Genomic DNA, 27,604 nt, shown 5'->3' with positions numbered 1-27,604 from the left:
AAGTCTCATTAATTTATCTAAACCAAGATATGAATGTTGGCAAGAGATAGTGCGGTATCTCTTGAGGCTGTGAAGAATCAGAATGATGTATCTTATGTTCACATACTAAAGTATTGTAGTCTAAAGCATGCTAGACTAATAATTGTTAATTTATATGCTCCGCGGAGATTAAATTAACTTAGAAAGCATTCATAATATGGGTACACACAAGAAGGAATTCTTATATGGGCTAAACCATAAGTATAACTTCATTAAGTCAAAATGGATAACTAGATCATGAGGAGAACTCATACGCTAGAAAATGTGGCAAGCTCACACTAAGGCATATTTGCCTAAACTGGATCAAAGTGCAAGCAATGTGGGGGATGAGCCATTTAAGAAACAACACATTATGGTATGTTGAAATGGTCTTTGAGAATGCTCTCTCAATCCTCGTGTGAAAGAGAGAACCTTTCATTACCCCTCTTAGTGATTGGATAAGTTTATCCAATAAGACTTAAATGTGGAGGTAACTTGCAATTTGATAAGAATGTGGAATGTTTGGGAATAAGGATGTTGGTAATCCAATTAAAGATTGCAAACACGTGACCAAGTGGAGTACACAAGGTCATAACAAGTCTATCTAGAATATTAGACTTGGATGCCAATTGGTAACATTCAGAATCTTGGTAGATTTCTGATATAGTTTACCAAAGGCATGATGGAAACGTGTTGAGCCTTGAAGAGCGTTTCATGTAATTCTAATGACTAAACGATCTAGGTAGAGATTATGAGTTATAGTCTTAGGAATGACAAATGGCAAGAATGACTTGTGAGTCAATAACACGTTAAAACAACTTATCTCAATTACAAATTATCGTTGTTGACTTTACAAAGTCATAGATAATGTCTATAGATCCAACAACCCGATGGTTGATGAGAGATCAAGTTGTGCAATGAGACTAAAGCTCATGAAAAAAGATATATGGAGGTAACCTAACCTAGTTGACTGGAGATCCCAAGATCTAGGTTCAATAGGACAACTAATTTATATATCTAAGGGTGGTCGCTATGGGGGCAAGCTGATATATATGTTTATATAGAAGCTAGTATATTTTATAATATATACCCCCAAACTATAAGAGTGTTTAAATATGTCCTAGTCTATTCCTACGATAAGTAGTGACAATTTTTTAGGCTAAGCATGACAAGGTTAATGATTTGTGGAAATCAAGATAACATATTGCTTTTAATGATTCGAGCGAGAATCACCTATGTGAAAGAGAACTAGGGTTGGTTCGAATGGATTTTGGGGCAAAAATCCTAGAGCTCTCGCAAAACCAGGCTAGTATGCCAGGACCATAATAGGACATGACAGTGAGGGATTGGCCGGACCAGGGAGAGTGTTGTGTGAAGTGTATTGTCGTCTACATAAATGGGGGTATGTTCAAAGACATCGTGTCTACACACCGCTAGGAGACTAAGTATGCTTCACAAAGGAAGGTTCAAAGGGTAACACATACCTACCATTCAATGCTCAACCGTTGAATTGAATCTAAAAAACTTGCATGTATGGATTGATCTCAATGTGTGGAAATGAATGAATTTTATTTTCACATGTGGGGGATTGTTGGAAAATTTTGTGTAAATAAAATATTTTTTAATTGTGAATTCTTTTATTTTATATGATTAATTCAAACTCCTTTGATTTAATCAAGATCATTCAACATGTCATTAAGTTTTGGTCAAAACTTAAATGCATTGGTTAATGTTGATTGGGGTGTTTCATTTTTTCTTTAATGATGGTTGAATGGTTTCAACTCTCTATTAGTATAAATACCAAGGGAGGTCCGTGGTTGTAGACACACAAAAAACACCAAAATAACAAATTCTCTCTTGTGTTTTCTCCAACTTTCTCCCTAAAGAATTCCAACATTCTTGATCATCTTCATCATTTTCTTTAAGGTACTATTCGGGTGCTAGAGCCCTCCCCGGCAGTACATACTGCTTAGGCCGTTGTACCCTGGGAAACAAAACGGGGAGAGACCCGGAATTTATTTTAAGGTCCATGTGTAAAACACGATCCTCGGCCACAAAGACCACGACACCATTTTTCTTCTACACCTTTCTTGCATTATTTTATTTCAATTGTATTGTAATTTTGATTTTTTCCGGTGTAATTCGTATTGTAATTTACTTGTTTTCCTAGATAGGTTTGATTCCTTGTATTGTAATCATTTTATTAAAGTGTTTTATTTTTATACGCGAACGGTTTCCTACAGTTTCAACGATGAATCGTGACAAATAACCATTTAATTATAAAATTAAAAAAAAAAAGTTTGACGTGGATCACTTTGGTTCCACCAGTTGGCCCAATAAGGGTTTAGCAACACCAAAATTGTCGATTATAGTTATTATTATTATTAGTAATAATGAATTTGGATCATATATTGAGAAGGTACATTGACTTAACTAATATTTATTTTTGAGAATGACAAATAAGTCTTATTTTTTCGTTTCAGATATTTACTTTACAACATAACTTTTTCATATAAGTATAATTATCTTCTACATAAGTACAAGGACCAAGGTTTATGTTTTGACTTTCTTGTAACCCTTTGTTTTGGTATTGTCAAATGACATAAAGTCTGAAACATGCTTGTAATCATACAGGTTTTGACATGAGCAATCCCAAACATCCCCATAGTGAACTGTAGGGTTGACTAAACTTGCATATCGTATGCTGTAGCTAAAATAATGGATTGTGGGGTGTTAATGGGTACATGAGAATTGTATTGCAAAAAATTGATGTTGAAAAAGGAGATAATTTGATACGTGCCCACGTTCCAATCTTCATGCACATGCAAGACCTTTTGGCCTCATCTCACTTTCACCATGCAACTTGTTCTTTTAATTAGTTTTCTTTCAATATCTTTATTAGTTTGTTTATTTTTTGTTAGTGGGAAGTTATCTTAGTTTAGTGGTCTAGTTCATGGTCATGTTACCTTTTATTTTGGTCAATTACTTTCAAGTGTAAGCCTATAATAGGCATTGCAAGTTTAAGAATGAACTAAGAAGAAAATTATGAAGTAAAATTTCTAGTTCTCTTTATTATTTCTTTGGAGTCTAACCTGCTCAAAGGGTCATATTTTGGGAGACCGCCAACCTTTTATCAAGCTACTATCATAATTCAAAATGCTAAGCCTGATGATGTTTGGGTGCACACATATATCCAGTTTTGACTAACAAAGTCAAAGATGATATATTGTGGCATAACAAATGCAGATTACTTATCATAGGTTTGCATATATTAATCAATTTTAACTTCTGGTCAAGTCGTCCCTTTTTTTTCAACCAAAACAACTAACGTGCCAACTTTTTTGCAGGCCTAATCAAACCTTATAACATATATATTGATGAAGTTTCGATTAGCAATCAAATGGCTCAAGAACACAATAATTTCATTCAAATGATTCAAACCGAATGATTCGGTTGATAAGCTTAAAGCTTACAAATTCTGTATTAACAAAACAAATCAGTTGATTAAACAAAATACCTAGCAACCCTATTCATAAATAAAAATAAACATTTGGGTCGGACCAACTTAATGGGCCATATGCTCTTGCATCATACTCCCGCTCTTGAAAAAAACTCGTCCTCGAGTTTTATCTCCCGAGCAAAGCCACCCGAATTAAATGGAACATCATAATCAAATAACTCGAACCGAAATACTCAGTAGACAAGCTGCACGCTTAAAGTCTTTAATCAAATATCATAAACAATAAATCTAATAGCTCTGTTATACCAGACAATAAAGGATAAACTTTGAATTTGAAATTTAAATAAATAATATGAAGAATAATCTTAAATTATTAATAAAGTTAAGGGTTTGTTTTGTTAAGTTATTTAATATGGATTATTCTAGAATAAGTTTACCTTGTTTCTCAAGTTAGGTTTGGCTTGGAGAGCAAGTTTAGTAGATCTATAAATAGGGTCTAGATTATTAGTTTTGTGAGTGTGACTCAAGAAGTCTCTTCTCCATGTAAGTTTGTTATGTTCGTGATGTTCGTTTGTTAAGTTCGTTTAAATATATGAAAAGAGTCGAGGGTTGTCACCCCAAATATCTTGTGTTAGTTTGTTCGCTTGTTCGTTTGTTTGTGTGTTTGATCTGATTGTTTGATCCGTCTGGGCCAACAATTGGTATCAGAGCATAGGCTCATTACACACCAGGTTTTTCGATTGGTTAAGGAGGTTTTTTCCCGAAACCGTGTTGTGTCCGAGAAGTTGAGATCGTTGGCTTGATAATTCAAGAAAAGAAAAGTTATTCGAATGTTATTGGTTTTGTCTTATTCGCCATAATTTGTGGCTGGAAATCATGCCTCTTAATAAGTTGAGGTGCTTCAATTAATTAGATCGAAAGAAGCATAAGCCGACATCAAATTAATTTGTTAGAGTGCCTAGCAAATAATTAATTTGTGGTGGAGGTGTAATATATAGCAAACAAATTGTTTCTTGTTCGTGAAGGAGAAAGGCGTGGGTTGGAACAAGAAAAAAAACCAGAATCGTTTGAATTGTTGCCGATCACGTTAGGATTGTGACATGTCTGGTGATAAAGAAGGGAGCTCAGGAACAGTAAAAGAATCGATAGGTGGTTTTGTTTTGTAAGTACCGAAGTTAACTTCGACCAACTACGCGTCATGGTCGGTTATGGTGAAATTATCTTGGGTGCGAATGGTTTGCATGATGCGATTGATAAGGAAAAGGGGTCTGGAATTGAAGAAAGAAAGAAGTTTATGGCGTTAGGTGTTATCTTCCAAACCCTATCTGAAGACGGTGATGCTTCATATGTCCAAGTATTCAGAACCGAAAGATGTTTGGGAAGCGTTAAGAGTTCGTTATCTTGGTGCAGAAAGAACTCAGAAAGCTCGTGTTCAAATGCTGAGCCGAGTTAGATGGATTGAAGATGGGGGAGACAGAAAGTATTGATGATTATGCAGCGAAGTTGGGTGGAGTACAGTCAAAGTACAAGAGCTTGGGAATGGTACTTGAAGAAGAGGTTTTGGTAAGAAAATTCTTGAACTCTATGCCAGATAAATATTTACCTGTTGTTTCTTCGATGGAGCTACTCGCAGACATCAAAACAATGACGTTTGAAGATGTGGTTGGGCGTTTAAAGGCATATGAAGAAAGAAACAAGTTCAAGAATGTGAATGGAAGTTCATCTCAAAGTCAGCACATGTTCACCCAAACCAAAAAGAAAGTTGAAAACTACCGAGGACATGGTAGAGGCCGTGGAAGATATAATAGACGAGGAAGAGGGAATCAAAGATGGAATGATGAACGGGTTGAATACCGGAAAAAGAACCCGGGAGAATGGAAAGATAGAAGGAAGTACGTAACGTGCTACAACTGTGATAAGATTGGGCACTACTCGAATGAATGTAAAGAGCAAAGCAAAGGGAATGAAGAAGTGAATTTGACAAAGAAGGCAGATGATATTGATCCTTCTTTATTCATGGCGGTTTGTTCAATAAAGAAAGTAAGTTTGAATGAAGAGAGGGTTATCTCTGGTGTGCTTGAAAAGGATGAAAAGAATGAAGAAACGTGGTACTTAGACAATGGTGCAAGTCATCATATGTCAGGAAAGAAAGAGTTTTTTACTACCTTAGATGAACGATTTTCGAGTCAAGTGAAGTTTGGTGATGGATCTGAGATCGAAATCAAAGGTAAAGGTAATGTGACAGTGGTAAGTAAGACTGGTGAAAAGAAAACGTTTTATGATGTTTTCTATATACCTAAGTTAAAGACCAATCTTCTTAGCTTGGGTAAGTTGGATGAAGAAGGATGTAGGATTGAAATAGCAAATGGGATATTAAGGCTATATGATCAGAAAGAGAGATTGTTGATGAAGATTCAAAGAAATCTGAATAGTACGTACAACATCAAGCTTCAGGTATGTTGTAATCAACAGCGTTGAAGTTGAAAAGAAAGAAAGTTATGATGTGAAACTGATTATGAAAGTGAAGGATATTCGGTTTGGAACGATTCCAAATGATTTGTTTGGAGTTCATGAAAGTATTGGTCAAGAACGAGTTGATGAGAAGAATCGAGTTGAGAAAGAAAATAGCAATGTGGCTTCAAAGGTAAGCACGAAAGGAACGAATGCTAAGTTTGAGGAATCGGTGAAGCAAGTATGTTATAGTCAGCTGAAAAGAAGGAATAAAAGCGAGAAGAGGAACAATTCAAGATTAAGGGGGTGAATGAAGAATAATCTTGAATTATTAATAAAGTTTAGGGTTTGTTTTGTTAAGTTATTTAATATGGATTATTCTAGAATAAGTTTGCCTTGTTTCTCAAGTTAGGTTTGGCTTGGAGAGCAAGTTTAGTAGGTCTATAAATAGGGTCTAGATTATTAGTTTTGTGAGTGTGAGTCAAGAAGTTTATTCTCTATGTAAGTTTGTTATGTTCGTGATGTTCGTTTGTTAAGTTCGTTTAAATATATGAAAAGAGTCGAAGGTTGTCACCTCAAATATCTTGTGTTAGTTTGTTCGCTTGTTTGTTTGTTTGTGTGTTTGATCTGATTGTTTGATCCGTCTGGGCCAACACAATAAAAGATAAGAAGATGTTTCAGCATCACACTCCCCTTCTTGAAAGATACTCATCCTCGAGTTTTTCCTCCAGGCCAAAACCACCTAGATCAAATGAGACATCAACACGATCCTTATTTATTACCATCAAAAGCAGCCCAAACAAATCAACTTTACTAATCGTCTCGCCCGACACTAGGCTTGTACCACCTGGGTCAAGGGAGCATCGATCCAGTTTTTGGTCATCAAGGATTTAGAAACTGACCCACCCATTTGGTGCCCACGATATTTTCTTATTTGATCAAAAGATGCAATGTTTTCCAAAATGGTATCCATAGTATAACATGGCCCGTTGTTAGCATGCACGGGATCCATGTAACATTCGTTACTTTTCAAAGTTAAGGGATTAAATTGTATTTATATTTATTCCTATTTTTAATAGATCACGAAACTTGAAGGTTTATTGTGTAAAATTAATTAAGTTATTATATTATTCTAATTACCCAGCCCCCCCCCCCCACCCACCCACCCCTCGTCCTCTCGTTTTTCCGGCAACAGGCCGGCGACGGCAAAGTCGGTTTTCCGATGCGCCCCTAATCAACCCGTAATCCTTGCTTTTGACCCGATAAGTTAGTATAACAACTTTAGACTTCGTCAATAAACGTTAATCAACATGTTAATTGGATTATAACTTCCTATAACCGTCAAATCAATCCGTGAAATTCGCCGGAAAATCGGCCTTACTCATTAATGACAATTAACGTTGATACGCTCCAATTACTACTATAAAACGGACCCAAACAATCAAAAAAACTCGTCCCTAACATCCAAATACACTAACATATCCTCTGTGATCATTAATTTGATGTTCTAAAATCGTCTCCGGCGAGCTCGTGTTCATCATCAACCAAGAATCATACCGGGTAATTTTTACATGTTTCTGATTCTTTTTTTATCGATTAACAAAACCCCTAATATAGATTTAACGAATACGGAATGGATTAAGGGAATTGAATCTAGGGTTTGGGTAATGAAGAAGATGAAGTTTAAGTTGTATTTATATATAATTCGTTTCAGTATATTTCACAAAAATAACCAGTGGCCTAGTGGTTAGAACTCTTGCATGGAAACCATCAGACCTGGGTTCGAAACACGGGTCAGGCATGATTTTTTTATATTTTTAAAACAGATTTTAATCAAGTATATTAATTAAACAAATTGTTTCAAAATCATATAAATCAACTAAAATCATTTAAAATCAAATAAAACTTTTATAAAATATAAATTATCCTTTCAACTAAAACCCAACCTTCACGTTCGTTAAACCATTACAAATCAATTATTTTTCGTTACTTTATTAACGTTAAATTTGTTAAAATGTTAAAAGTGAGTTTATAATTTCCGTTGCACTAAATTTAATTCATTAACCTTAAAATCATTAAACTTTTGTTTCATTAGACTTTCTTTCATTTAACCGTATTTCGTTAACTTATAAAACCTTAGCTCGTAGACTTTAGATTCGTTAGATTTTAATTCGTTCGTTAACTTTAATTCAATAACTTAGTTGTATTCGTTCAAGATAAATTCCTATGTAAAATCCGTGCCTCATAATTAACGTAACTTTCATATTAGCAATTAAGTCATAATATTAAATAATATAAACATTTAAAATTTCTGTTAAGACTTAGAATAATATTAGAATAATCAACGCCTTAAGATAATAAAATATATAACGCGACATCTTTAAACACTAAATAATTAACCCGTATAATCCCGTTAGTTAGTCTTTAAATTTTCTTATTTATTTTTAATTATAGTTTGACAAGTTCAATCGCTTCGAGTTCTTTAAACGCACTTTCGGTTGCTTTCGGATTTCGTTTCTCGTTTATCATCTATTTCAAAGGTGAGTTCTTCATAACCCCATTTTAACGTTTTATAATATTTTGGGGGTAGCACGTCACAAGTTTTTCTTTCGTTAGTTATGTGATTGTTTACAAACCGATTCACTTATATCGTACATGTTAATATTATTCGTGCATATTGTTTATGATTATACGTGAACTTGCTTGCAACGTGTTTATTGTTTTTATGGTGGAAGTTACGCAAACACATACACATAGTGGGAGGGTCCGACGGGACGTACCCGCGCCGTCTAATGTTACGACTTCGGTTGTTTACGTAAGGTGGTTCTCATTTCCCCGACTTCAACGGCTTCGGCTAAATGAACGGGAGGACGACACTATTTGATTTCATTTACTTTACGCTTGAATACTTATCGCATGACGATTGTAGAATCGTGAGTTTTCTATATATATGTATACGCAAAAACTTATGAAAACTCACCAACTTAATTGTTGACAAAATATATTATTTTCAACGTGCTACAGGTTGAATCGATGATGTGCTAAGGACGAAGATCATTAGTATACTCTAGGATATTTGGAATAAAGAACTTATTTACTTTTCGATGAAGTGTTATTGTTTTCTTTTATTTATGAACAATGTGTGTACTTCTGATTATATGAAATGAAATAAATTTAATAATTGTCGCTTTAATAGCGTTACGAGCTTATGAGTGATCTGTACGTTACACCCGGGTGTATTCCGCTTAAAGCCGGGGTGTTACAATCCACACCTTCATTCTTGTTCTCCATGTTATCTTCCATTTGAAATTCAAATCCTGAATTATTTGGTTTCTTAATTAAAATTGTCGCACATCTCGGAATGGGAAGTGGCGTTCCAAGCAACTTTCAAACGTCCCGGTGCTCTTCGCTGGACCGTCATGAACCACCTGAGATTCATAATTGACAACCTCAATTTTGTAAAAAAAAAAATCAAACATACCTTTCTTTTCTTTCTCGTTCACTTAAATAGTAATCCCCTTGAGAACCTTTTGCACCAATATACGTTCTTCTTCATCAAAATATATTCCGTCTTCATCGAATCTGGGTTTGTCTTCCAATAAACATCACTCTTCTTGATAGATTGGCCCGTTGAACCGAGGGTGGGGATGGTCGAAAGGATGCTCCTCTTCCTCATTCACATCGTCCCAGAAGATCGTTCCGGATTCGGTTTCCTTAAAGATGCATCTCCCGTTGTAACTCAAGATAACGGACTCGTTGGCAGAGTTGTTTGATCTCTTGTTTTATTTCAAGATCACGAACTCTCATTTGACCTCGTAATCCCATGGGCCGGGATAGACTCCATCGCTGGCCCGGGCCGCAAATCTGCGAGTGGGGAGTCTATGTTCTCCACGAGCACGTGAATTGAACATACTTCTCTCGTTTCCTCTGGCGGCAAATCTACGAAAGAGCAAGCATCTCTCTCCACGCAGATCCATTTAAACAGCCAAATCTTTGATACCAAATGATGTAGTTTCAATTAGCATTCAAATGGCTCAAGAATACAATGATTTCATTCATATGATTCAAATCGAATGATTAGGTTGACAAGCTTAGGCTTACAAATTCTTCATTAAAAAAACAACCAAGACTAAACAAAATACCTAGCAACCCTATTTGTAAATAAAAATAAATACTCGAGCCAGGCCAACTTAATAGACCATCTGCATCATCTATGGTGAGCATTTGGGGGAATAAGCTGGAGAACTTGTGGGCTTGTAATAAAGGTTGTAACAGCTTGAAGTGGGCCAGATACATGGATACCGAAGGTTTGGATATATTATTGGCATTTTTTCATTAATAATAGCGGAAAGTTAATAAATGTATTGAAGATATGCCCATGTTGTTTTTTAGTATTGGCATGCACTTTTTCCCCTTTTTATTAACTAGGACCCGCGCTTCGCGACAGGACCGTTAAATCAAACAAAAACACATACGTAAAAAAATTAAACTATAAACTTGTTGCTGACGCGAAGTCATTCTGTATCAAGTTACGATATCGAAACTAAACAAAATTCGGTTAGTATCAGCGGTACCAACACATTATATGATATGTAGAACCAAAAAAACTGGCACGTTACAACTGCGAAGCAACACAAATTCGGTTAGTATCAGCGGTACCAACACAAATTCGTAAACATAAATTAGTAAGCCAAGAAAAAGTATTTTAAACGCGAGCTATCAAACATTGAAACGCGGATATAAAACCATACGACGTTGAGATATTTTTAAATCATGAAAAAATTTTCGGTCATTATAAAGATAGACTATAAAAAATATGAAAACAAAGTTTAAGAAAACCATTTAACCGACAAATAAAACATGTAAAGCCGACACTCGTTCAAGTTTATTGTGTAAGAATATAGTTTGTTAAATATTTTATTTAGTTTAAACAAAAAATAAATTAAAGAAAATAAAAACCATCATTTTAATTGTAAAATTATGAATAATGATTTAGTGATTATAATTAATAAAATATTAAAATAGTAAATAGTAAAATGAATAGTAGCTTTGTAAGGGGAGGTGAATCCCCTTTTTAATATATATATTAATTTAGCTTTTAACAATTCTTTATAATGTTAGCTTATCAATGTGTTGCATTATTGTAAGTTTGTATTTATTGCAAACAAATACGTGTCAATTCAGAACGTTCAACGAGTTGTATGTCGATCTCAATCAAATATTGTTTTCATTCAGAATGTAAAAAAAATAATACTTCTTTTATTATGACATTAAACCATCCAACATCATATTGATATAAAACTAGTTATACATGTTAATATTTCATGCCAAGCATTGTGTAAGTAATATTTTGATACATGTTAATATTTCATACTAGCAGGGTTGGTCTCTATGGTGGGGCCCTTCAAAGCCCCTTCACGGTGCCACGTCATTGTTACGGTCTTCGAAGTCCGTCCCGCTATGGTTTAAATCCCCTTAAGCGTCCCAATATATGTGTGTGTATATATATATATTATATATATATAGTTATGTTAGAATAAAAACCCATTTGAGTTGTGAAAACTCTAGAAATTTATTCTCAACCACATGTTTTTAATTAAAAATTAAATCTTATGGTCCATAATTAAAGTTAATAAAATATGTAAAATTTTATTTACATTTCTCTCTCCTAAAAACATATATAAAAATTACTAAAAAAATATAAAAAAAATAGCAAAACATTTTTTTTATGTTTTCGATGTTTTGTATTAAATGTAACAACATATATTACATGTAACAAAAAAAACGATGTTACATAGGATTTTTATGGGTTTTCTCAACTTAAGAGGGTTTTCAAACTATACTTCTCCTATATAGATATATGTGTGTGTGAGAGAGAGAGAGATGGAGAGACGGTGTTCCGCACCGTCTTTACCGCGCCCATAGCAAGCAGTGACATGGCACCCTTAAAGCATTCTAGAATTAAAAGTACGATTCAGGAGTGCATGAGTTGCTAATTAGTAAAAAAACAAAAAACATCTACCCATACGTGTGAATAAATCCATTCTTAAATTTCTGTCTCACATGACAATATGAAGTCCACCCACTTGCAACACACCTTTGTGTTAAAACACGTGTAACATATGACCTCACTCTAAACTCTACATTAACTCTGCCGATCAAACACATTACCATCATCATCATCTTCTTCTTCTTCTTCACTCCTCTCTTCGTTCGTTCTCATGACCGACGAATGTCTCTCCCATGGCTTCTTCTTCTCCTCCTCCACCCCGTTTTCTCATCCTCCAGCTTCATCTACAACACCTTCAAACCCAGCCATCGTCACCCCAACTTAACCTTAAACGGCATCGCAGACATCACCGGCAACGGCATCCTTAAACTCACCAACGTCAGCACCCACACCATCGGCCGTGGATTCTACCCCGATCCCGTTCTTTTCAAAAACCCTGGTACCAGTAAGGTTGTTTCGTTCTCCACTGCATTCGTCTTCTCCATCGTTCCCAGGTATCGAAAACTCGGTGGCCATGGTTTGGCTTTTACTATTGCTCCCACTAAAGATTTCATCGGTGCTCAGCCCAGTCAGTACCTCGGACTCCTCAACGTCACCCTAAACGGTAATTTATAATATTATATTGGATTAACATAGATTACGGTTTATTTGTATATTGTGAGGCTCTAAACGAACCGAATCAAACCAAACAAGGTCTTGTTTATGCTCGTCGATCCGTTAAGTTTTTGCTGGGCATCTTGTCCGTCTTCATTTGTTAAGGAAATTAACTTGTATGTGAACGGTTCGAATGAGGACAAATGAACACAAACAATGTTTAATTTGATTTGGCTAACCGAGAATTGTGTTGGTGTTTATTATAGCATTCATTTCGCATGTTAATTTATATATGAATTAATGGCAAAATACGCATATATATTTTTGTTTTATAGTCAATAATTTTACTTAAATCTATATGATAAGATTATAAAATTCACTACTTTTAATGAATAAATATACACAAACAAAAATTAACGGAATTGAACGAACATCGCCTTTGTTTGTGTCCTTAATCGAACGAAATTTTTTGTTCATTGTTCATGTTTGTTCATTTATTTAACGAACAAGCATAAACACGCTTCCTGCCGAACGTTTGGTTCATTTACAGTAGTCCTAATTATTGTTAGACACCCCGTTTGATGATGAATGAATCAAGTATCTCATATTCTATATTCTTACAGGTAACGCGTCTAATCATCTTTTCGCGGTGGAGTTTGACACAGTTCAAGATTTGGAATTCAGGGATATTAATGATAATCACGTCGGTGTTAACATCAACCGGATGAAGTCGGTGAATTCAACAATTGCCGGGTTCTTTATCGATGGGAATTCGACAAAACAAAATCTCTGTTTACATAGTGGGAAAAAGATTCAAGCTTGGATAGATTATGATGCTGACAAACACCAACTTGATGTCACACTTTCGATATATTCAAACAAACCTAGTACGCCGATCTTGTCTGTTCCAGTCGACCTGTCTCCGATTTTTCAAGATTACATGTATGTCGGATTTTCGTCATCAACGGGTGTTCTTGCTAGCTCCCATTACGTATACGGATGGAGCTTTAACATGAATGAAAAGGCAGAATCTTTGGATCTTGATCTCCTGCCTTCACTTTTGCAATTTAAAAAGAATAAAAAACGGTTTGTAATTTGGTTTGCGGCTTCTATAATTTTCGCTTTTTGTATTATTGTCATCATCGTTGCGGTTTATATTACTACGAAGAAAGTTAACAACACTGATGAGGTGGCTGAAGATTGGGAGCATGATTTAGGGCCACACCCTTATTCTTATAAGGAATTAAAAGAGGCTACAAAGGGGTTTAGTGATAAAATGTTGCTTGGATTTGGTGGGTCAGGTAAGGTTTACAAAGGAGTTTTGCCCTGTTCGAAAATGGATATTGCGGTTAAGCGAATTTCCCGTCAATCTAAACATGGGGAGAGGGAGTTCTTGTCGGAGGTTTCGACTATTGGCCGGCTACGACACCGGAATTTGGTCCAGTTATTGGGTTGGGCAAGAAATAAAGGTGAGTTGCTTTTGGTTTATGATTTCATGGCTAATGGCAGCTTAGATAAGTATATTTATAGCTCTAACAACCCTAAAAAGATATTGACTTGGGATCAAAGATTCAAGATTATAAAAGATGTATCAGTTGGATTACTCTACTTGCATGAAGAATGGGAGCAAACTGTGCTTCATAGAGACATTAAAGCCGGAAACGTGTTGTTGGATTCGGAGTTAAATGGTCGGTTAGCTGATTTCGGTTTGGCTAAGTTGTATGACCATGGTTCGACCCCGATCACGACTCGAGTGGTGGGGACAGTGGGTTACTTGGCTCCTGAGCTGACCCGAACCGGGAAGCCCACCACTCTGTCTGATGTGTACGCTTTTGGAGCTCTTTTGTTGGAAGTGGTGTGTGGGCGTAGACCGATTGAGGTCAAGGCGTCACCTGAGGAACTCATTTTGGTTGATTGGATTTGGGATAAGTGGCGGGAAGGGCGTTTGCTTGAGGTGGTGGATGCGCGGCTGAAAGGGGTGTTTAATGAGAGTGAAGTTTTGGTGGTTTTGAAGGTTGGGTTGATGTGTTCTAGTGATGAGGTGTCGGTTAGGCCGTGTATGAGGCAGGTGACTATGTATTTGGAGGGAGAGGTACCCTTGCCACAGAAGTTAGGCCCGTTGTGTGATGATGGTGAGAAGGGTGGTTTTGTGGTAGAGATTAGAGAGTTTGCGCCTTCATTGATGAAAATGAAGTCGGTTTGAATGGTTAGCGGGGGGTGATGGTTTCGGCAAGGAGATCAAGGAGGTTGTGTATATAAAGATAGGAGGTACATATAGAATGTTGATAGTTTATATTTACAGTTGTTTTTATGTTTTATAGTTTTGTTAAACATATGATTTTTACTTGCACAATCAAAACTAGGGTGTTTACATGTATTTTCAGACGATTTTTACATACCAAAGATAAAACAACCAAATTAATAAGAAAACAAGTTTTGCAACATAATCATAAAAATCCATACAAAAGGAAATGAAAATTCAGGCAAACACCTACAAGCCATAAGGCTCTGCTGCACCCGGCTATATATTTGTACAGTCACGACAACCACCACGCACATACATAAACACAAACTTAAGCACTAATCTCTGCAACGGGGGGCGGCCACGGGTGTGTCTCACCCACCGAGCCTAGGCTAAAGACTCAGGTCCTAGGTATACATATATTATATATCCTCAAAACTACCTATGTACATGTTTCATACCTACAAACCCGTTTTTTATTTGCAAAAGATCACATCTCTCTCTATCGCTCAGCTGGATGTTAAAAACGAACCAAGAAACACAAACCATTCATACTCCACATTCTCAGTTAGCTTCTATACAACTCTCCATCATGTTACATTAAGCAGTAGTTGCGCTGGCGGCAGCAGCAGCAGCATATCCCGCCATAGCCCCGATCCTCCTTTCTGGAAAGTCATCAAACGAGCTCGTTAGAAATCCGAAATGTATAAATTAAAAGATAAAAAGTTAAAAACGAAAAGATAATGCATGTACCTCCAGCAGCAACAAGTTTCTCAACACGAACGACTATATGTTTTCCATAAGTATATTTCTTGAGGGCGTTTAAATGAACCTTAATACGATTAAGAATCATCTCAAGTTGCTTATCATCGCAAGTTTCTAAAACTTTCTGAACGACATAGTTAGCAAACTGATCTTTCATCATCACCTGACATCACAAAACGAATCAAAATGAGGATATAAAACAATTTACTTTATGTAACAAGAAGTTGAAATGTTTTTGTTTAATTTAAGACAAACCTGAAGTGGTTCATTCTCATCAGTGGTGCCTAGCATTTCAGTCACAAGAGTCCGACGTTCCTCTGGGGTACCAAAAGTCAAGCATTTTTCAACAACGTTTGAGGCAAATTTCTGTTGACTCATCTGAACTATCTGCCCGGTTAGTTGATCTATGATACGCTTACGTTCATGTGGCTTTCCATGTTCCAATACATGCTGTCAAAATATCAACAGTGGTTATATACCAAATTTTAACAAATATTAAAATGTACCTGTTATCTCAAAAACGTACCTGAACGACATAATTTCCATATTGATCTTGAGCCAGCATATTAATAGATTTCAGAATCTCATCCATCACTAAGCTTTGTGTTTTAGGGTCATGACAATATTCCAATACTCTCTGTTACACAAATCAAATCAAATCAAATCAAATCAAATAAGCCAGTCACGAATATTGAAAATATGAATTTTTTTTTTTTACCTGTATGACACGACAACCATATGGATGAGTTGACAAGGTTACAACTTGATCATAAAAAGTAGAGATTATAAAATGAATAGCATCTTCTGGTACACATTCAATACACTTCTGAATAACATGGTTTCCGTTTTGATCACGTACACAACGCATCACGTGACCGTCAAGCTCTGTAACCATCTTTGTTTGTTGGTCAAGGTCAACAACCTCAATAGCCTACATAAACAAAATCAAAGGTAATCTATCATATAAAAAAAGCGCGAATATTAATAAAAAAATGATTACCTTTTGGATAACCCGACAACCATACATCTGAAGACTAAGTGTTAAAACATGCCCTGTTAGCTGATCAGCCAATTCTCTTATTTGAGCAGCACTTCCATGTTCAAAAAACTAATATACAAAATAAAAAATTAATGATTAATTTATCCCAAAACACAAGGTAACTTTAAAATAAATATGCATACTATACTCTACCTTCTGGACAACATAATTACCAAATACATCAGTCATTAGTGAGTAAGCTTGAGGCATAATTTCATTAAAAACCATGTCTTTCTCTACTGTTGTAGCAGTTTCAAGCTTTTGTTGTATAAAACGACTTCCAAATTGATCCGAACTGTTCAATAAACATTTTAAGTGTACCATTTAAATGTGCAAACAGAAGCTGTAATAATCATATTAATCAGATGCTAAAAATAAAAACGGCAACAAGATAAAACCTGAATTCAACAACATGCCCCGCAATTTCAGAAAGCTCAAAACACTTGGTTTTGTTACTCTTGAACTCATCCAACAAAGAAGATGCAAAATTACCCTCATGTGCAATGCACATGACCAGATTTAATGATAAAACTTAACTGAGCTAGGGTCAAAGGACAAAACGTGTTAGAGTTTTTGAATACAAAGGATGTTTTTTGCCATTAAGTTTGCGAAAGGACAACCATTGAAAAAACGTGCAAACATAAAGGACTAGTTTTGATGTTTTGTCTTTATTTTTAATGTGGTGCTACTATTGTGTCATGTTAGAACTACTGTAATTTTGTAAGAGGATTGTTTGTTTTTTAATGTCTGTAAACTGATGGAAGATGTATAAAATGTGGTGGACGGGGTGGTGTTGGACAGTGACAGTAGTGGTGGCAGTGGACGATGGTGGTAGATGGTGGTGGACGGTGGGTGTTGGTAAATGGTGGTGCTTAACTCTATACAGACAAGATTTTAGACGTGGATGGGTCAAGTCTGTAACAAGAAGAGTTCACGCAAACGTTTTTTAATGCAACGTCTTCGAAAAACAAATAGTCTGCATATGAAAATGTCTGCGTGGCGCAGACAAAAGAGCCTGCGCATACCTTTTTAAAAAAAACAAACACCACCGTAATGTATTGCTCATGAGCTAGCGTTTAGTATGTAAGAATAAGAGATTAAATGGATGAAATAAACGTTGTTTGGTTAATCAATGGAATAGAATCACTGATTACCTCATTCATTCTATCCCCCCCCCCCCCTAAAATACCTAAAATTCATTAATTCCATCCACCCATTGTTTTTTTCATTTAATTCTCTCGTTCACATTATATCACATCCACCACCACAACCCACCAGCACCGCCACTCAGTACTAATTTTATTTTATCCCTTGATCTTTTTTTTCTACCAAACACCACAAATTAATAATTCATTCCATTCTCACTTGATAACCAAATAATAATTTAATCCGCAACCTCGCCTGTTTCATTATGTTGTCTATATAGGTATATATTTAGTATTGGGTAGTGAAATGGATGATGGGGTGCAATTGATGAGAGAATGAATGGACGAGTGAATGTAATGGATAAAGGAATTGAATAAACAATTGAATAAACTTGATCATCACCATTTCATTATGATTTTTGTTTAGCATATGGAGATAGAATGAATCACTAATTTCCGATGTTCGGTAAACAGGAAAATACGAAGAAATAAAATAAACATGACAAAAACACTATACCTCAAAATAAGAAAATTTACCAAAGTAAATGAAATGGTAATGGCGATGGTTGTGGTGGTGGCGACGGTGGTGGAGGGGGCGGTGGCTAGGGTGATGATGATGTGTAATGGTGGTGGCAGTGAGGGTGATGGAGGCGGTGGTGATGATGTTGCGATAGTGGTGGCGATCGTAGTCAGGTAGTGGCGGTCAAGTGGTAATGGTTGCCGAGCGGTGATGGCGGTGGTCTCGAGAAAGTTGGTTAAAAGGGGAATAAAATGAAAATAAAAAGGTTGCGAATGAATGGTATTGGCGTGCTTTGAGGGAATGAGATTCGTTGTGTAATAGATGATTTTATTCCATTAACCAACAAAACAATTCTTTTTGCCATTTCTGCACAATGATCAATTCCATTCGCATATCATTCCTATATACAAAACACCACCTTATATCTATAGGGGTTTTATATGAATTATGTGTCATGCTATCCGTCTATAATTATTAAACAATATATCCTCTTAAACTTTTGTACACTTTCATTCATTTCAAAGATAATCACTTCCACATTCAAATAAGAATTCAAGCTTCAAAGTCTTCGAAAAAAATATTAAAATAGGAGCAAAAAGAATAGCTTTTTTAGACTACCGACATACATCTTACTTGTGTATTTAAGGGGTCATCATTAGATATTGTTATAGTTATTTGACAAGTGAGGGTTCATCACTTTGTCGATGATTTGAGAGGGAAAGACACCATACTGATATAATGTTATTATTGTATTGTGTCGCGCTAAGAAACTCTATATTGACATAGAGTTTATTATTGATTGATTGAAGACTCACAATCTTGATATAGTGGGAATTAGAAGAATTATAAAGCCTAGTCTAACTAGTGAAGAATTTATTCACTACCTTTGGCTAGTGAAGAAGAATTTTAAAGTTTGGGAATTAAAAAAAACGACGTTACATAGTGTTTTCAAAACTCAAATGAGTTTTTATTATATATTTCTCCTATATATATATATATATAGATACATAATCAAATACATTTTATTCTTAACATGAAAACAGTGAGATCCAATTTGCTGTTATTATTAGGCTTATTTTTATAGGTGTTTGCTGTTATTTTTTGTTCGTATTTGCTAATTTTCGATTATGAAACGCTATAAGTATTTGCTTATTTATATTTTGTTGTTATTATTAGATTTATTCTTTTACTTATTTATATTTTGTTGTTATTATTAGATTTTGGGTTAGTCAGATTAGTTTAAGGATTCAAATTGGATTGAATTAAAGAAGAAACCAAACGTATTGCTACAAATTTGTGCGGCTTTATTTTAATTTTTAAGTTGATTGTGTTCTTATTTTTTCAAAGATTCGTTGGGTTATGATGGGGTTGCAGTCATGTGTCTTAAAAACAGGGGTAGCCTCTGTTACCCCTCCATCGTCGATAGTGCAAATTTATGTTTTTTGGGACGATTTTCGTATTTCGCTACCCCGAAAAAACATAATGTTACCTCTTGTTTAAAACCCAGCCAAATTAAAAGGCTATAATCACTTAAAGCTCAAACAAAGTTTAAAGCCTAACCAAATTAAAGCCCAAACCAAATAAATTCATTGTTTATTGTTCATCCGGTCACTGAACCTCCATGCTGCAACCAAGTAACTAATGGCCGGTGTTCCCTCAGTCCCTCTTTCACAGTTCGACTTCTACTTATTCAATTTAGATATTCTTCTATTTTTATCTAAATTGTTAATTTGTTTGTATCAATTATTAACTTGGAATTATTTATGAGCAATTGAATATTTGAATAATTGATTACGGTTTATTGGATATTGATAATTGTAATTCTTTAGTTATTTATGGTTTAATTCTAGATTGGAACTGATTAGGGATTTATGGTTTAAATTTTGTTTCTTCTAAAATTAGGGAATTTGGAAGATGAAGTGATAAAGTCATATTAACAATCTTTTTAAACGAAAATTCCAAGAAAATGATGATATCGGGCCGGCACCAACTTCAAACAAAAATTATTGTATGAATACGATAAAAAAAAAATCGGTTATTGTATGAAATACGACAAAGAAAAAATCGTTTACATTATATGAAATACGGCAACAAAAAAAAATTTAAACGTTACCTCTGAGATTTTAATTCTGTCACTGCAAATCATATATCCGAATCAATTCAAAAATATGTTTTTTTTTCAGGCTTTATACTAATATAAAAGTTGTCAAAACCAACGCGACCGGTCTAAATCCTATTACTATTACTGTTCCATTAACTATGTAGCCAACCTTGTGAGAAAAATAAAAGCATAACGATAATGTAATGTAATGTAATGTAATGTAATGATACATTTTACTAATAAAATACTAGAAGCCAAAACCCTAGGTTCCCACTGTATGAAGAAACAAAACCCAATCTACGCCGTCCATCAGCTCTCTTAATCCAACGGCCCTCATCACTCCACGCCCGTGCTTATCACTCTCCTACAAACCCCCCAATCCTTCTTTCTTTCCACACTCAAAATGGCCAAAACAAAACTAAGTTTATATAGAATTTGATGAAATAATAACATATGGGTTATTATCAGATGAAGCTCAAAACTTTTAAAGATTATTATTATATTAGTTTAGCTTAAAAAAGTTTTGATTTTGAAGATGATGCCTGATATTGGAATGCGATCGATGGGTTAAAACACCGAAGAGTTTAACATTAATATGTACCGGAGTGGCTCTGCGCCGCCGACGGTGGAAGGATCGTTGAATGCGGTCGCCGGAATATTCGGCGGTGAGTATTCGGAGGAGGAGCTGAGGTCTGATCCGGCTTATGCTTCGTATTATCATGCCAATGTTAATCTTAATCCTAGACTCCCTCCCCCGCTTTTGCCCAAAGACGATTGGCGCCTTTCGCAGCGCGGGAGTTCGGCTATTGGCGATACGAGGAAGCTCAAGAATACTCAGGGCGTGCCCGAGTGGGGCGATAACGGGCTTATTGGGTTGGGGTTGGGGAGTAGCAGGCAGAAGAGCATTGCAGAGATTATTCAGGTTGTGGTTTTCACTTAATAGTTTAAATTTGTTTTGAATTGGTAGAAAATTGTTGCCTTTATGTTTGTTGAGATATGATTTGTGTGTTACTTGTAGGAATTGATTGATTGATTGATTAGTAATAATATTAGTTATTGAATACATTACAGGATGATATTAGTCAGGCTGCTTCCGGTTCCAGGCAGCCGTCTCGTCCGGCCAGTCGTAACGCATTTGATGAAAGTGTTGATCTTTCTGACTCCCATTTTGGGCATCTTCAGGGGATGTCGTCCGGTTCACACGCCTATGCATCGGCTCTCGGTTCGTCTTTGTCAAGAACCACCACTCCTGATCCCCAGCTCATGGCTCGGTCGGGTAGCCCGCTGGTGCCTGCGGTTGGGGGAGGGAGGGTTAACGGGCCGTCGGACTTGGTATCTGGTTTTTCCAATTTGAATATTTCGAATAATGGTATGGTGGATGAAGAGGCCCAGTTACAGATGCGGGTTCAAAGCGCTGCCCGATATATGGGAAAAAGTGGTGGGCCGATCAATGGTCACGGGTCACCTGTGAATTCATACATGAAGGGACCCACCAATGGTTCGGTAGGGTCCCCCTCAAGTCTGTCTTTTTACGGTCTAGGTGGCGGTGGTTATATGATGAGTCCTGCATCACCAACCATGATGGCAAATCACGTTGGCGGTGTAAACATACCGCCTTTGTTTGACAATGGTGGTGGGTTTGGTTTGGGGCCTGATAGACTTATCAACCCGTTGTACCTTCAAAATTTAAGATCAAGTGATTACGTATCGGCTTTGAATGATGCAACAATCGATCGGGAGTTACTAGCAATTCAGAAAGCTTACTTGGCGGGTCTGCTATCTCCTCAAAAGTCTCATTATGGTCTTAACCATGGCTACTATGGAAACTCTGGTTATGGGCCTGGGATGTCATATCCTGGAAGCCCATTGGGCAGCTCACTTTTGCATAACTCTGCCTTTGGGCCTGGTAATCTGGCCCGGCATGGTGATCGGAGCTTGCGGTTTCCATCCGGGATTTGTAATATAGTCGGTGAAAGTTTTGCATCTTCTTTGCTAGATGAGTTCAAGAGTAATAAAACCAAGTGTTTTGAGCTTTCAGAAATTGCAGGGCATGTTGTTGAATTCAGGTTCTATCTTGTTGCCTTTTGATTTAACTTGAGTGAAGGCATAATAATAAGCTTTTAATGTATGAATAAACAGATTCTGTTTCCAATTATTTGTTTTTTTAGGTCAAATAATTTGTCTTAAGTTGTAACAAAATCGTTTATTTGGAGGTGAATTAGATATATGATAGACATATGATAACAGACCCGGTGTTTTAAATTAATTTAGCCTATGACACTCTTGACTCAACGGGTGATTGTGTTGGGTACCGCCATGGTGGTTCACTCACATGGCAAACATTGTGAAGTGCATGCTACGTGAGCACTGAGATCGTCTGCCATCACTATTAATGCGATTATGCCAATATGGGGCACACACAGTTTGACAATGACATGCAACCATACATGTTATGTGGACAGGCGATCCATGGGAGTCACCCTCTCACCACTCTCTCTTACATGCTTATTATTTCGGTTGAGCTCTGATAAGCATTTTCACATCGGAGGTTGTTTAAAGGGGAATTCCAGAGAGACTAACGGCGGTCTGTTTTCCACGGTTCATTGGTTGATTTAGTCCAGAAATGTTCATAATTTCTTCGATGGGACCTGATTTTGAACATTTTGACTAATCAGTCAATGAATTATGCAAATAAAGATCATTGTTAGCCTTTCCACAGTAAGGGTTTCCCTGTGACCACTCTTCGGCGTGAAAATGAGTATTGGAGTTTAACCAAAGTGACAAGTATCTAAGAGAGAGAGAGTAACATGAGGGTGAATGACCTTGATCGCTTGTCACTGTTATATATGAGAAGTATGGCTACCTATCGCTCTCAGAGTGTGAAAGACCCACTCACCCACATGGGCATAATGTTTTAGCCAAAGACTTATTAGCGGTCTTGTAACATGCACTCCACACAACGTGCCACTTAAGCAATGACTTTTTGAGCTGGCATCATATCGCTTCATGTGTCTTCTTTTAGCATAGCTTGAGAATTTTTTTTTTAAATCTCTTTTAGCATTTTAGGAACCATGCTTTTTAAAATTGTCATTCTATATATTAATCTCTTTACATTCTGAATTTGCAAATCGTTCAAGAATCTGATTGTATGGTTATCACAACTCCAATTTGCACATTTACATAGAACTCTCAAAATGCTTTGTTGAACAGCTCGGATCAATTTGGAAGTCGTTTTATTCAACAAAAGCTTGAAACCGCTACAGTAGAAGAGAAAGACATGGTGTTCAATGAAATTATGCCTCAAGCATACTCACTAATGACTGATGTATTTGGCAATTATGTTGTCCAGAAGGTAAGATAATGCATATTTGTTTGAAGGTTACTTTGTGTTTTGGAATAAATTAATCATTTATAATTTTGTGACTTCACTTTATGTAGTTTTTTGAACATGGAAGTGCTACTCAAACAAGAGAACTGGCTGATCAGCTCAACGGACATGTTCTAACACTTAGTCTTCAGATGTATGGTTGTCGGGTTATCCAAAAGGTAATCAATTTTTATTAGTATCAGAGTTTTTTTATATGCTCGATTACCTTTAATTTTGTTTCATGTAGGCTATCGAGGTTGTTGACCTTGACCAACAAACAAAGATGGTTACAGAGCTTGACGGCCACGTGATGCGTTGTGTGCGTGATCAAAACAGCAATCATGTTATTCAAAAGTGTATTGAGTGTGTACCAGAAAATGCTATTCATTTTATAATCTCTACTTTTTATGATCAAGTTGTAACATTGTCAACCCATCCATATGGTTGTCATGTCATACAGGTAAAAAAAAGAAAAAAAATTTCTTATTTTCAGTATTCTGTTTATTACTGATTTTTATCATTTGATCAATGGCAATATTTAAATTTCTTGAAATATTTTATGTAACAGAGAGTCTTGGAGCATTGCCATGACCCTAATACACAAAGCTTAGTGATGGATGAAATCTTGAAATCAATTAATATGCTGGCTCAAGATCAATATGGAAATTATGTCGTTCAGGTACGCTTTTGAGATAACAGGTACGTTTAATATTTGATAAATTTGGTATATTTAACTACTGTTGATATTGTGACAGCATGTATTGGAACATGGAAAGCCACATGAACGTAAGTGTATTATAGATCAACTAACCGGGCAGATAGTTCAGATGAGTCAACAGAAATTTGCCTCAAACGTTGTTGAAAAATGTTTGACTTTTGGTACACCGGAAGAACGCCAGGCTCTCGTGACTGAAATGCTAGGCACTACTGATGAAAATGAACCACTTCAGGTTTGTCTTAAATTAAACAAAAACATTTTAAGTTCTCATTACATTTATTTAATAGCTTTATATATTTATTGTGATACATTTTGTGATGTCAGGTGATGATGAAAGATCAGTTTGCTAATTACGTCGTTCAGAAAGTTCTAGAAACATGCGATGACCAGCAACTTGAGATGATTCTTAATCGTATTAAGGTTCACTTAAACGCCCTCAAGAAATATACTTATGGAAAACATATAGTCGCTCGTGTCGAGAAACTTGTTGATGCTGGAGGTACACACATTATCTTCTGATTTTTATCTTTCAATTTATACATTTTGGTTTTCTAACGAGCTCGTCTGATGACTTTCCAGAAAGGAGGATCGGGGCTATGGCGGGATATGCTGCTGCTGCCGCCGCCGCCAGCGCAGCTACTGCTTAATGTAACATGATGTTGAGTTGTACAGCTAACTGAGAGTCTGAAGTATGGATGGTTTGTGTTTCTTGGTTCGTTTTTAGCATCCAGATGAGAGAGAGAGAGAGAGATGTGATCTTTTGCAAATAAGAAACGGGTTGTAGCTATGAAACATGTACATTGGTAGTTTTAAGGATATAATATATATATTGTATACCTAGGACTCGAGTCTTTAGCCAAGGCTCGAAGGGTGAAAGTTGAAACACACCCGTGGCGCCCGTTGCAGAGGTTAAACCATAAGTTTGTGTATGTGGTGATTGTCGGTCGAGGCTGTACAAACTGTAAGGGTTTTTATGATTTATGTTTATGTTACCAAACTTGTTTTGTTGTCAGTTCGATTGTTTGAATGCTTCATTAAAGTTGTATGCACCATGCCATCATCAGAACATTATATCTGGTTTTCAAAAGCTCGCATTGAAAATAACTTTGTACACCAAATAATAAAGCTCAAAAAACACAACTAATATCAAATGTATGGAATATGGCCATTTGTTATTAGTTGTGATTTTTGATATTTGTTATTGGTTTGAAATTTTGATTTGAGCTTTTAAAAACCTACTACCAGTTTTGACTCGAGGCTTGGTAATAGTCACAGCACATGCTTTACACACACCACATGATCAATTCAAGATTGAACCTTGCATCGTTCATGCTTGTGTATTTTGTTTGGAAATATAAAACTTTAAAACATAATATTAACAGAAAACAAGCAAACTTCACATAATATTAACAGAAAACAAACAAACTTCACTGACGTTAGTTTGAAAAGCAATCAAATCAAAATAAGCATTCAGGAAACATTCCCGATAAACATAAAAGAATGATTCGGGCTACTTTTCTTCTTGCATTGGGAAAACAGTTGACAACATAAACATTCATATACCAATCTAACAAACATAGTGACTAACTGACTACGAAAACTGTTTTTACATTTCATGTGAAAAGTCTTGCACCTTATAAACTGAAGCACATCCAAAACGCATTTAAGAACATAACCAAAGCAAAACCTATAAGTATTCATTATCAAACAATCATTTTTATTATCTATCTATCTATTTTTTTTAAAATTAAATGATATCAAACATTACTATTACTCTACAAACGGATGGACATGCTTTTTTGGATCTAAATGAGCTTCCTATTGAAGAAGATGCTATTGAATTTGTCGGGATACTTTGTCTTCATCTCTTGAGTGTTCTTCTCCATACAGGTTACTTTGAAATTCCTTTTAGTTATTGGGTATCACGATGGAGTCGAGAAGAGGCTCAATTCAATAACGTCTCTCAATCATACAAAGAAGGAACTTTGGATATTACATCATCTTTTGCAGAAAACAGTGATCCTATAACTAATCAGTTGAGTTGGTTCAATGCCCTATTATCTAAAAACATAGGGACGACCTAGGCAAAAGCGAATGAAAAGTAGGAAGGAATTAGCGAGACAAATAAAGCATTGCAAACTTTGTAGATCTTCTAATCGCAACTTCAGAAAATGTCAAAATCGGCATGCTTCTGATATTTACAGTGAAGTAGATTGCAACCGAATCTTTCATTATAAATGTTGAAAATGCTTCTTTTATTATCATATAATAATGAAGTTACTTCTTTTGATGCCCTAAACTTTTATATTTTAATATTAGTAAAGCCACTGTTAGTTTCGGTGTAAAACAAAGCCACTTTCATATTTTAATATTTTTTACATATAAATAAATAGAAAAATAGTGGAAAATTAGAAATGATTAAAGAGTAATTTTAGAGGGAATTAATAAAAAATTATTTTGGTAGTCATAAATGGAAGGAAAAGTTATAAAGAAATAATAAAATGTTAAATATGGTAGTTATTATAAATTAATGAAATTAATATTAAATATTAATTTTAATAAAAATATTCTCATAATAAATGTTATGTGCCCTTAGAGTATATGTTAGAAAATCCATATTTATATCGCTAATGCATATAAGTATTTTCCACTTGTTTAAATTCATCACAAATAATCATTCTTTTGACTTCTCTTTTAGTTTCATTGAAAGATTTACTTCTTTAAATGGATTTCGTTTGAACATTCTAAAATATATTTTCTAAGAAATATTTCAAATGTAACACCCAAATTTTCAAGACATTTTGTATATATTGTTAAAAAAAGATATTTTTATATAAAATGGTAAAAGGTGTTGATTTAGCCAACAATTCATTTTTAATTTAGCTAAGGTTGTTTGTTGTGAGATAACTAACAAGAGCTAGTTATTCTGTCACGTCATTACTATACTGGCTATCTGTTAATTTAAGTGTTATGGGTTACTAGTCACTACCCCATTAAAATAATAATTAAGCTATTTAAAATTAAAAAAAAAGGGAAGTGGTAAAATGGGTCGAGGTAAATTTTTTTGATCGGTTACCCAATATTTTCTTTGATAGTGAAGTGAACCCACCATTTGTTTCGTACAACACTGTTAGGTGACGCTCCCCACCTATGACCTATGGCTACCCATATAAA

The 27,604-nt window shown here is 35.5% G+C and overlaps 2 protein-coding genes and 1 pseudogene across 2 annotated transcripts; 2 read left to right on the top strand and 1 right to left on the bottom strand.

Annotated features, from left to right (window-relative positions):
• Window positions 1-12,161: 12,161 nt before the first annotated feature.
• On the top strand, window positions 12,162-14,736 carry LOC143573313 (L-type lectin-domain containing receptor kinase S.4 pseudogene; annotated as a pseudogene).
• Window positions 14,737-14,973: 237 nt separating this feature from the next.
• LOC143573312 (pumilio homolog 1-like) lies at window positions 14,974-17,090 on the bottom strand. The gene is made up of 8 exons (XM_077058224.1): window positions 16,978-17,090; window positions 16,733-16,874; window positions 16,541-16,648; window positions 16,259-16,471; window positions 16,067-16,177; window positions 15,796-15,990; window positions 15,529-15,703; window positions 14,974-15,440 (listed from the first exon to the last, which is right to left on the bottom strand). The coding sequence occupies exons 1-8, from the start codon at window positions 17,088-17,090 to the stop codon at window positions 15,376-15,378; spliced, it is 1,122 nt and encodes a 373-aa protein (XP_076914339.1). The 3' UTR covers window positions 14,974-15,375.
• A 4,337-nt stretch (window positions 17,091-21,427) lies between these two features.
• Window positions 21,428-25,427, top strand: LOC143573314 (pumilio homolog 1-like). The gene is made up of 8 exons (XM_077058226.1): window positions 21,428-22,411; window positions 23,556-23,697; window positions 23,784-23,891; window positions 23,960-24,172; window positions 24,281-24,391; window positions 24,468-24,662; window positions 24,755-24,929; window positions 25,010-25,427. Exons 1-8 carry the CDS (start codon window positions 21,531-21,533, stop codon window positions 25,075-25,077), a joined length of 1,893 nt encoding a protein of 630 aa, XP_076914341.1. The 5' UTR covers window positions 21,428-21,530; the 3' UTR covers window positions 25,078-25,427.
• Window positions 25,428-27,604: the final 2,177 nt, after the last annotated feature.

This window comes from Bidens hawaiensis, unplaced genomic scaffold, assembly GCF_021521415.1.
Source record: "Bidens hawaiensis isolate Kalapana, Puna unplaced genomic scaffold, B.hawaiensis_p1.1 tig00026376_1, whole genome shotgun sequence".
NCBI lineage: Eukaryota > Viridiplantae > Streptophyta > Magnoliopsida > Asterales > Asteraceae > Bidens > Bidens hawaiensis.
Note: the sequence above shows the minus strand (reverse complement) of the source record. Positions and strands in the feature narration are given on the sequence as shown.